Source organism: Passer montanus, unplaced genomic scaffold (assembly GCF_014805655.1).
Source record: "Passer montanus isolate IOZ18808 unplaced genomic scaffold, ASM1480565v1 scaffold31, whole genome shotgun sequence".
Taxonomy (NCBI): domain Eukaryota; kingdom Metazoa; phylum Chordata; class Aves; order Passeriformes; family Passeridae; genus Passer; species Passer montanus.
Window position 1 is genome coordinate 4,745,149 of NW_024367819.1, and position 12,590 is coordinate 4,757,738.

General features: G+C 35.5%; 1 protein-coding gene across 7 annotated transcripts in view; it reads left to right on the top strand.

Annotated features, from left to right (window-relative positions):
• CDH18 (cadherin 18) overlaps positions 1–12,590 on the top strand; it is a 293,583-nt gene that overhangs the window by 248,149 nt on the left and 32,844 nt on the right. For all 7 annotated transcript variants that reach the window (XM_039714880.1, XM_039714879.1, XM_039714883.1 and 4 more), the window contains one exon: positions 9,926–10,062. In XM_039714880.1, the coding sequence (XP_039570814.1) occupies positions 9,926–10,062 (137 nt within the window). The remainder of the gene's footprint in view (positions 1–9,925; positions 10,063–12,590) is intronic.

A 12,590-nucleotide genomic window follows, 5' to 3' on the forward strand; every position in this document is an offset into this window, starting at 1 on the left:
CCACCTCCAAGGCAGTGATTCAGAAAAGAGCTAAGATGTAGTTTTAAGACCATGACACTTTCTGCAGCTCTGATGTAACAGTGAAAGTAGTTCCATGACATAGACCAGTTCCCCCAGAATAACTTCCTGGATGGATAATGTGCTATGAAGAACTGAAAGCCTTTGCTTTGGTTAACCTTATACACTTAAGAGTAGTGTTTGAGAAATAAGACATCCTGTTATAAAAATACAGTAACATCAGATCACTTCTTTGAGTGCTACTTTTTCATGCAGTGATAAAGGAGGTAAATCACTGTTTTGAGCATTAATGATAGGACTTCTGCCACATCCAGTAATTTTTTGACACCCACCTATTATGTTTAACTTTGCTTGTTTGCATTTCTAAATTCTTTTGAATTCTTTTCCTGGTATCTAGCAAAAAACTTCTGGTGAATGGGGTACAGGTCCTGATCAGGACTCTGCCTGTGACAGTAGTGCCAAATGATAAGAAAGATAAACATCTTCCCTTTTCAGAAGGTCTACAATTGTTTGGATAAAAACAACTTTGTATATATTTTTTTTTATTTGTCCCTGGAATATTGATTTATTATATAAATATTTTGGAATTCAAGTAAATTTTCTGTTGGATCCTAATCAGGTTGTAATATGTCTTGCTATAATACATTTTATTCACAAAGGTTGGTCAGCTATAGGAAGGAGAACTGAGAAAAAAAACCTGTTTCTTTGGTTTGGGCTTTATTTTTTTTAAATTTTATGCTAAAAATTAATTTTAATTCTTTTTCTTCTAAAAATTTACTTTTAATTTTGTGCTAAGTTGGTGAAGAATAAGAGTACAATCTCAGCTATGATCCTGCCTCCCACTTTTCTAACAGTCTTATGTTGCCTTAAAATGGATGACATGTCATAATGGTTATAATACATATATATACATGTACAAAAAATTGCTTTCCAACACCACACCTGTTATTCAGAGGCTCTAATAACTTCATAGTTCCCTTGTCCTACTTTGATTTAAATTGACAAATTTCTCTTTCCTTCTTTTAGAAAGAATACTAAAAACTTAATGAATTACAGGTCCATAAGTTTATAACAATTAATGTGGTGTAGGAATTTTGTCTTCAATTCCTGTATTAGGTGGAGAAATTTATTGTAACTTTTGTTGCTGTAAAAGATAGTAATCTTTTAGATTCATCTGAAGGTGAATACTTTTTGTCATCAGCATTTAGAAAGTAATCTTAATTTTCAATAAACACTATTTTAAGAGGCATGCTTATATGTAGATGAAAGAACATAACGCATAAGATTCATGCTTTCCTATTATTATTTCTTAAAATCTTAAAGACAAAGTATTGGGAGAAAAGTCAGGTTTTAAACTCCTTTTCTAATGCAAAGTTTAAATTTGCTAGAGGTGGAATAAAACCTCAACCTGTGATTCAAATTGAAGGGAGGTGCAAGACAACTGTATGAAAGGATCAAAGGGATGGGCTTAAAATTAAATTATATTTTTAAGGTTCCCCCCCACCTCCCACCTCCCCCATTCTCTGAGATCAATTCAGTTTTTATGCTCTCAGTAGAGAGAAGGGATAAGGCTGTTCCCCTTCTGGAAAATACAGAAGTTCCTTCTCCTAGTTATTTTCATTTGCTTTACTTGCTCTTTGAATGCCATATAAGAGGAATAAAATCAGTTTGTTTCCTCCTGTCCTGTGCACAGCCAGCATGGCATCCCTAAGGACAAGTCCTGCTTGACCAGTCTAGTTGCCCTGATGGAGTGACTATATCAGTGGACAAAGGAAGGGTTACAGATGTCATTTATCAGGATTTCCATAAAGCCTTTGACACAGTCCCCCACAACATAATTTTCTATACACTGGAAAGAGATGGATGGGATGAGTGGACTGTTAGACTGTTTGGGGCAACATAATTGCAGCTTCCCAGTACCTGAAGGGAGCCTGCATGAAAGATGGTGACAGGACAAGAGGGAATGGCTTCAAACTGAAAGAGCTTAGATATTAGAAAAAAATTCTCCACTGTGAGACGTTGAAAAAGGTTGCCCAGAGAGGATGTGGGTGCCACATACCTGGAAATGTATAAGGCCTGATTGAATGGGACTCTGAGCAATCTGGTCTAGGGGAAGGTCTCACTGCCCATGTCAGAGAGGTAGGAACTAGATGATATCCAAGGTCCCTTCCAACCAGACTATGATTAAATGAGTCTATGACTCTTTGTTGGCTGTACTTAGAGCAGCTTGCTGAGATCAGTGCCATCATGTAAAGTGACCATCCCTCCTTCATATGCCTGTGGGAGAACATGTGAGATTTTCCAGATCTTGCCAGGCCTGCGTTGGTGAAGACAAAGGCAGAAATCTGCCCTTCTCAAAGGAGTCTTCAAAGCACAACATCATCATGATCCTCCAGTATTCTTTCTAAAACTGTCAGTAAACTGACACAGAAAAAGAACACCCTATTTTGAATGGCTGGAGAGAGATGGGAATTTTTATTCAATTTCTTCACTAATTCTCCATCTGACTTCACAGCTAGAAAACATTTTAAAACCTTTCTTTATAGTGTTGAGGTGAGAGGTCTGTTCCTGTTTTGTTCTCTGAGGCCTCAAATTAGTTTTGATTCTTGTCAAATTATTTGTCCTAGGTCTCCCAGTAACAAATATGTCCATGTCCTTGAGCAGGAACTAGTAATATGTTCTGACAGCTCTTCTGACTAGGAAGACTCTAGCTCAGGATAGTGGTCAGAATCCCACATCAACCAGAACCACCTCCATCCCTCCCTGAGAGCTGAGAGAGAAAACGCTCATAGATCAGCTTTTTGACCCTGAAAGACTGATTTTTCATGCCAGAACACCATCTTTATGTTTTTATAATTTTTACTGACTTCAGAATGTCTCAAGCATTAGAAGTCTTTTATGGTTTTACAGTCAGCCTTCATACCTGAACATCTCTAGAGTGTAGTCGTTTGATAGGGTCACACAACTCCAATAAATAGGCATAGATCTATAAACCTTGGATTTATTTGGTTTAGTATATAATATGTAGAGAAAAAAAAAAAGATAGTATAGAAAGTGGAACACCATTTTTTAGCTGGTAGGTAGAAAAGTAGGTGTAGCTGTAGAGAAATAGCTGTAGCTAGCTTGTAGGGGAAAACAAAAATGTTTCTCATATAACACTGGCTGCACCTTATTTCTTATCAGCATCTGAATGTTAATCCTTTTGAATAACAAGCAATTGGATATAATAAGATATAGTTCTGCCATCAACACATCTACCTGAAATGCTTTTGGACAGTCATAATCCGCTGAAGAAATTCATAGTCATGAAAAGAAGACAAACCTTTATCTTGCTCTAAATTCTGAATTATGCCTTGAAGGGTGTGGCCTGTTCTTAGCCTACAGTGATTGGTAGAATTAGCTGGAAAACTGATCACTGATTAACTCATGCAGACAGAAACTGCCAGCTAGAAATTATGAGTGTCTAGAAAGACCTAGACATTTATTTCCTTCAAATGAACAGTGTTCCAAATTTCCTGTGTTCAAAGAAATTGAACTCCCATCTGTGCTAGAGGATGGGAATATGAACTGGAGTAGGAAGCTGACTTCTGCATAAAATTCAAACCACCAGTGTCTGCTTCTCAGGGACTTTTCTGGGAGACAGTGGTTCACTGCTGTGAATTCCCCTGTGTCCCCTGGGATCCTGCAAGTCACATCACTAGGACTAGGACATGGAACACTGCCACTCTGGCTGAGCTGAGATTTCAGCATGAGAGGTGAGCCAGGAGTCCTGTATGGAAACAGGAAGGTGCTGCTGATAAGCTGGGGGATGTCAGCTGGCAGCCAGCGCCAGAGAGAACTCAGCAGGAACAGCATATTGAATCAGCTGCCTTTAAATGCTGTGAGAGGAACAGTATCCTTCTCAAAGTTCTGCTATGTTTGAAAAAAAAGCAAAGGAACAGTAAACAGAGGGAATGCCTTCTCCAAGCTATCTTCAAATGTATTCAATTTTCACACCTGGAAAGCACAGTTGAAGGCTGTAGTTCTCAGTAGCAGTCTTCTGCCAAGGAGTTCTGGAAAATCGAATGTCTCCTTAATGTACCAGACATGATGCAGGGAGAAAATTGGTTACCTGCTGATTGGCATGACTTCTGATTCATACTTCACAATTGCTTTTCTCTCCTGGCTGAATTTGTTTGAACTTTGGGGAAATAAATTGGCTTTGGAATGGAGGTACTGTTGTGCAAGACAGTCATGGCAACAGAATGTCTCCCCACCACCTCATTTGGCTTCAAGGCTTTGCTGCTGGTTCCCAGATCATGAGTGCTGCTGTTAGGAGGCAGAGAGAAGATAACAGGCACACACTAAGGTTATATCCCAGCATGGGCCATTTCTTGTTGTTCTCCAGCTGGTCAAACACAGCAAGTGTCAGATGGTTGGTTCTCTCAGTCTTTGTCATGTATACCTCCTTTTCTCACTCTATGCAGTTGCTTACTCTTCCTTTTCTAATATATTTTATAAAATGAAATAAAAAGTTATGTACTTTATTACTTTCTGATAAAGTTTCTTGCTTAAATTGTTAATGATTTCCTTACAATGGCATTTGACTTTTAACTGATAGTCTTTAAAGATACAATTGGTTGGACAGGGTTCTGTTCCATTCCCATGGACTTTTTTTTTAGTAATTCTTTATAAGTAACTTCACTTGCTATTTCAGAACTGGCTACTTGCTTATATCTCTAAAGTCCAAGGAAGTATTGTGATCTTTGACTTCACATCTGGATGAAATTTGTCTTTGGAAGTTTATTATCAATATAAGATTTGCAACCAAGATAGAAATAGGTAACAGAGTTCATTTTTGCAGTTGATAAATAGGATAATAAATTTAAAATGACATAATGAAAAGATAAGTAAAAAATTTAATTAAAGAAAGAAAGAAAAAAAAAATCTCAAAACTATTTTAACAGTTCAAAGTCAAGGTTCATCCTTAGAACACAGTAACTGGAGAGAGCTATGCCAGAACAGTAACAGCTTATGCCAGTTGTCTATCCAGTGATAGACTGGTGTTAATACTAAGACAATAATTTAGGTAGAGAGATTCTGAAAATGCTTATGCCTTTTAGCTTCAGAAGCCCTCCTAAAAGGTTTGGAGTTCATTAGTATTTCTAAACTACTTTAGCACCCTTGAAATTCTTATTAGAAGTCTGACAGGTTGAATACTGAAAGCAGATTTGTATGTTCCATAGTGACCTTCTGCGGAAGGGTCATCATTTGTATATGTTTTTCTTTATTTCCTAATTGATGCAAATGCTTTTAGTTTTCAGCAAAAATGGGAGACTATCATCACTGACTCACTGCTTCACTATAAGGCAGGAAGTGAGGAATGAAGCCAGAAGAGCCAATGGCTTGCTTTGGTCAGAACGATATGGATGAAGCTGGGAATGTACTTCCGTTCACTGAGATTACCTAATAAAAATGTGGCATTTACTGCATTTCCCAATGTTAGCAGGATTCCATTTTGGTATTTAATTTCCTTCAGATTATCTTCAGATAGTGTGACTATTAGGTTTTCTCTACTCATGATTCTTTTTAATGAAGCTTCTTTCAGATTGGTTTCTGCTGCTGGTTTGCATGTAAACAGTTTTTGGAGAACTGTTTATCTAGGCATGTCTTGTTATTAAGTCTCTCTATTAACATGTGCAGTGCAGCTCTGATGTGCAGATTTAATGTGCCATGGTTATAAGCATGCTAAGTCACGTGGCATTGTCATGAGTAAATGCCCATAAATAAATATCTCAAATGAATATTTTAAATTAATTTTTGAATTAATGCATTCTAAGTGAGCAGAAACCATCAACTGAGTTAAGGTGAAAAATCTCATTTGAAATCACTCTTTGAAATTCAAAACTTGCATTGTATGTTTTTGTGGTCTAGAAAAAGCACCAAAAAGCAGATCAGTAGATGTGGAGGGAAGGGTAAGAGCAGAAGGGAATGACTATGTCTGTTTCCCCTATTATCCAGATGAAAGTAATTTTTTTAATAGATGAAGTAAATTCAGAAGCTAAAGTAAAGCATCCTTGGTTGAAGAATGTGCTCTATTTATGGATATATCTGGTCTCTATTCTCAATATGTAGATAAATGAGTGACTAGTATTGATAAAGGTTTAAATTGTTCAGCACTTTGTAAAAACATTGAAACTTGTTCTAAATGTCCTCTTACATGGCAAAAATGAGTTGGTCTACCAAGAGAGTTCTTGTACGAAATATTTTTAAAGCAGTTGGAAGCCGAACTAGCATTCCTAGGTTTTCTACTGTGTGGGAATATCTTCTGTAACTTGTTTTACTGACACATTCATGAAAGTTGGGAAACAGAAGCGCAAATGGCTACTTTAGATGTGATGCACAAAACAGTTTTAAGGAAATATTTGGAGTAATGGAGGAGAACTGAACATTTTAATCATGGGAAAGCCTAAGAAAGTACCACACCCTTATTAACTGATGAAGAAAAGAATTGTCAATCTGTGAATATTTCAAACTGTATGCAAAAGCTAGCACATGAAAAGGAAGTGCTACTGTGGACAAATTAGAAAAAAAAATGTAGTTGTTCTACCATTACTGGAAGTAGAAGTGTTAGTACAATGATATACCACAGGATTATTTTTTTTTCCATTAATGACACAGAAAATACAACTGAAGTTATTAATCCAATCCTAAATTCTTTAACTGAGATTTGAGTTTCTGTGGAACACACTTAAGTAACTGATTTAGAAAAAGATGTTCATATTAAAAAAGAAAAAATATCATCTTTTATAATATGTTTATGAAAATGAATTGTTAGATGATCACAATTCATCAGAAAATCAAACATCAGTTTTTCTACACAAGCTTTATTTTGGGACAAATATTTTCCTTTTTTTTCTGTACTTTGCTCAGAGGAAGAGGTAACGTTTTATTATAAGTCATATACACACAACAGCAGCTGGGAATTCATACTGCTTTAAGTCTTTTTCTCATTGAAGCCCAATATGAAATTGTCTATTTTTAAGCTACTGCCTACAAATAATACATAGCCTTATTTTTATGGTTCTGTGGTCAGCACAATAATGACTAACAGAATAGTCACTGTGCCTGATGCTGATAATAAGCAAATAGTGTCGAGAGTAATTAATGTTTGCAGGGATGAGACTACTGTATTATAAACTGATTTGTATTTGAAGTACATATTTCATAAGAACAGGTCAGGAAAGAATATTTGATTTTTTGTTTCAGCAAATAATCCTTGTTGTTATCAGGAGACTCCTAGAGTCAAGAAAAACAAAGCTATACTAGGAGAGAAATAATTAAATTTTATCATTGCATAACTGATTGTAAGCTCTACCAGCAAAAGGTCTCCAAGAAAACGGGAAGACAATTATGCTTCCCGCACTTTCTCTCTTAACCTTCTAGTTCATCATGTCAAAGTTGTATGTGTATCTGTGTATATATCTTGCCCAACACAATCAAACATTCATTATTTCTATGTTAATAGTAGTATGATCAAAACATTCCAGCTATTTTTCCTAGTTCGGTTTCAAGCATGAAGTGTAATGCAAGGGGGTTTTTCTCCACCTGAAGCATGTATCTTCTGGACAAAGCTCAGATGTCAACATGACTCTGTGGCTAACACACCGGCTTTATGGATTTTTAGAGGTTGATACTACTGTCCAAGTTTTTATAAATAGTTAAAGGTAATGCTATCTGTGGACATGGGAGATACAACTTCTCCAATGAGACTGGCACACTCTGAAAGAGGTGCTTATAGCTTGTACAAATAGGGCCACATAAAATAATGCCAAGAGGATAATTGTGTGGTCCATTTTAGTTCTTTTTGTGATGTGTCCTCAGAGGATTCCAATATTCCTCAAAGCAAAATAAATTTCTTTGAATATCTGCACCATCCAGCATTTCATGATCAGTGACTGATGAGTGTTCATCAGGAGTTTTCTTTTAATTCCTCTCCTGAGTTTACCAAGCATGAAGAGTCACACCAACTTTCAGAAATGTGTCTGCAATGACTGCTGAGTATAAATTCACTAGCTTTCTTTGTCTTTTTCTGTCAACATCGTTGTTTTGGTTTTTCTTTTTTTTTTCATTCTGTTAGCGAAATGCTAAATAATGTCCTCTGAAAAAAAAATTCCTGACTTAAATTCTGAAAAATTGTCTCATTACCTATATAATCAAGATCTTATTAGTCCACTTGTTTGAAGAAACTTGAGCTGCCATCTTGGACATCCAAAGTGTCATGATAGGGTACTTCTGGTGTATTTTGGAATGAGATATTCTCAAATGTTGGCAATAATGAACTGCACAATAGTTTCTGACTAAGATTATGGGAAACAGCAAGGGCAATCCTTGCTCCAGAAAACATAAATTCGGTAGGAACTGAGGTCTACGGCCTCTCTAACAACTCCAACAGTCATTCTGCATGGCTTTCAGTCTTCATTATATTGAAAGACGGAGAACAGGCAAAAAGAAAGATATTCTGTCCTAGGTTTGGATGCTTTGATTTCCAGTGACTGAACTACGGTTCTTTAGCTGCTGAAAATACTTGAGGCATGGTAAGAAAATCTGGAGTTTCAAGAAACAAGTTACTGTACTGTAAGGCAGATGTGAATACTTCTTGCAGGTGGGAGAGGTAGGTTCAGGTTCCCTCCAGTAAGGAAGATTTACCCCCAGTCACCAAATCCCATCTGGATTTCCAGTGAGCCTCCAATCCTTTGACCAGTTAAGGTGACTCACTCAGATTTCTGCTTTCCCTTCTAAGCATTTTCTTTCTTTTACTTTTTCACATCATCTCTGCCTTTAATATATCATTCAATTAAATATTTGTTTTTTTGCTTTCTTTTTATTTACACAACTGGTATAAATAAGTACATTGTGAGAGAAATAAGAAAATTTTTGCTGTTTTGTGCTTGGCAACTTTTATGTGTGCCACTCTTTTTATTAGCTAGGAATTACATTCTGGTGATGTAAAAATAACAGCAATTGGATGGGACAAATAAATCATTTTGACCTTTATAGGCCTTACATATATTAAATATACATGGAATTTCACAGAATGAAAGCAGGGATGAAAAATTATAATGAAAAGTAGTTATGGTATATAAAATATTTTTCCTTTTTTTATTATTTTTTTCTGGAGTTAGTCAAGAAGGCTTGGGAGGGTTCTGTAATTGCTTCATTTGTTAGAAGCCAATGTAAATAATTCCAGCTTTGAGAAAAGTCTTGTCAATTTCTACTTTTGTGCTCTTTCCCTCTGCTTCCATTACCCACTTCAAGGCTTTTACTTTCCCTGCTAGGCAAAGTGCCCAGTAGCCAAGGGAGTAAAGCAGGGAAGTTTAGTTTTGCTTCTAGGGTAGTGTCAATGGCTGCTCTGGCAACCAAATGTTTCTGATGCTCTGAATGTGTAATGGTGATGTTCCAAAAGGCTTATGTGTCACCTTGTCATGAAGTTAATGTCAGAGAGGCATGCTTTGAAACTAGGCTGATCACACTGGTTTGCAGTGACAGGCAAATAAGCTGAATAATATCTTCCTTTCTGCTTTCTTTTCTGCTTTTCCATTCTATGATTTTTTAGTCAAAATACACGCATGTCAAAATACATTTGACAAGGTTGTATACTGCTGTGCAAAATACCACCTGTTAGCAATTTATATCTTTGTGACTCATGGTGGAAATATTGTTTTGTATCAAGAGAAATAAAATATTGTGAAAGCAATTAAATATGGTGTTCCTTTTGGTTTCTCCAAATTATAGGTTTTTTTTCAGGTTGTTTTTTAAAATGTCTGTGATTTTAAAAGTTTGAAAGTAATATTCTTATATAGTTTTCTGTTACTTTGGATTTTATATACTACAACCAATATATATTTATTGTTCTATTTCTTCATAGATATTTCATTGATCATAACACAGAAGAAGACAGGTATTTCACCATTGATGCTAGTACTGGAACCATTAAGACTGCCAAGATCTTTGACAGAGAGGAGACACCTTGGTACAACATCACAGTGGCTGCTTCTGAGATAGGTAAATAATTTATTTGGCATATATTATGAAAAAATAAAAATTAGAAAGGAAAGAAATCACTCTCAGATTTTGAGAAATCCTACCTTAATATGTTATGTTCTTTTAAACACCAGTGGGTTTTTAGTTAGTCCAGATAAAGGAGAATTTTCTGTGTGTTTGTGAATACTCTAACTCCAGAGAACAATTAAACAAAATCACGTGCCTATGTGAGTCCACCTGTGTAAATTTGCCAGATTTCTCTGCATGGGACAGAAGGCTGCCAACTTACCCAGCAACATTTCTAAGCATTCAATCTCCTAAAATCAACAGCTTGTACCATTTGTGTTTCACAATTCATATGTTTTAGATGTTAGCACAATTTAGTATGTCTGAGAAATTAATATTTCCTATCTATTTCCTATCTACTATCAACTATTTTAGCAAATTGCATGCTAATTGTATGCCCATGTTAATTTATATTTCACATATCCCTAGTAGTTTCTGGTGATGTTTCTGGCCTTTTAATAGGCAAATTGCCAAGATATAGTAAATACTTACCTGTGCATTTGAAAGTCCTCTAACTTTGATGAATCTCCATTGCCTCAGACAAGCCCTGCAATGATCAAAAGCCATCTGACTGAGGAGTCTAAGACAAATATTTCTACTTGGAGCAAGGACAGTTTAAAGAACATTTCAGTTAAGCTTTCTTATTGCAGGGTCTTTATTTTTCCACAGTTAAAGTTTTAAATTAAAAAAAAAAATCAATAAAGTAAGGCAAATGAAGAAAGAAGAAGTCCCATTCTGGATTGATAGATTCAATCCTCCCAAGCGCTGTTCATGATACCATCTTTCAGTGGCAGTGATTTTGATCAAAATTGTGACATGCTTTTGTGTATTAATTTTCTTTCTTTTTTTATGATAAAATGCAGGTTTTACCTCTAACAGGTTCCACTGACATTATTGAGCCTGGTCTGCTTTCATCTGTTTCATCTCTTAGTTAAAATTTAGTACACTAGTACATGTTACAAAATAAACAGCATAAATGTGTTTCATAAAGACAAAAAATTGTTTCCTATTATTGTACCTACATTCACAACTAAATTGACATTTTGAGCTAAGTACTTTCCTATAGTAAATAATAGGATAAAGAATTTTATTATTAGCTCCTTGTAAAAGTAAACACTAACACGCCTGTGTGCTTGACAGTGTTGATATATATAGAATGTCGTTTCAGCTCAGCATAAAACTGAATTCAGCCTAAATAAAATATAATTAAATAAAATATAATTAAATCCTAATCATGAGCAGGTGCATACTGTTAATTAAAAAAAAAAAAAAGCTAAAAAGCTACACTGGGACACTCTAAAAAAACAGTATTCATAAATCCTTTTTTGGAAACCATTGAAATGTAATTATTTTCCAGAAAGAAATCTCAGTAGCATAAAAATTAAACTTTCTCCACATTGTTTGTTTCACATAATCAAAAGAGTGCTGGTACATGTATCATGCTGAGAATAGTATGAAGAATGAGGATTATGTTCATAACTAAAACAGAATAGAATAAATTGTAAGAATTATACTATTTTTTCTTTTTTTTTTTTCTAATTTTTAGATGCTGTGCTTAGAAATCTCTATTTCAGGTGCAATTTGTTACAGGAAAACATGAATCTGATTTTTTTGTCCCTTGCAATGCCTTTGTTGCTGTTAAAGCTGGGGTTGTAAAAATAAGTAAATCTATAGGGTGAGTCGGAAAGACAATTATCATTCATGAAAAAAGGAAGAGATAGTAGTGAGGAAGAGATGCATGACAGACAGACTGACGGGCAGCCTAAATGACAGAGAGCCTTTCCTTATGTCTACTTCCTCAACCATTTTGTTATTTGCAGTAATTTGAAAATTAAAACTGTTCTCTTCCAAATCTATTGTGAGCTTAATAACTGAATTTGTGGTGGAACAAGGAGCATATGTTGTGTATGGCCAAAGCTCTTCCTTTAAGTGCTGTCGATCCCATATCTAGTCTTATGGCTTTTGCTTTCAAGTTCAAGCACAAGGTATTGCATAACTAAGAGTAAAGCAGAACTACCAGTCAAAGGCTATGACAAAAGTGTGGGGGTGGTATTCCTCAAATTTATCTTACGTAGTAGAAGGCATTTGCAGTTTCTGACACCATTTGCTTGGCCAAGAATGCAGCAGAACCTGCAAGGCCCATAAAGACTGTGTTCCTTCAACAACAAGACGTGCTCTGTGGGTATAAAGTGTTGATCGTAGTTAGTTTCTTGGAGTGTTTTCCTCTCTTTCTGCTATATTTCACTGATAGAATTCAGTTTCTACCTATCATCCTTTTGGCCGCTATTTGTAACCAGGCTTATTTTACATAAATGACATTTATAATCGACATTATATTTCTACCCCCAATTGTGTGATATCTTCATGCTTCAACCTTATTCTTTCTCAGTCTTTCATAAGATATTTACTTTCACTTTTCATCTCTGTATGTGATATATACTGTCAGCATTGGTCAAATATCATCTCTGAAATCTGAAGAAGTC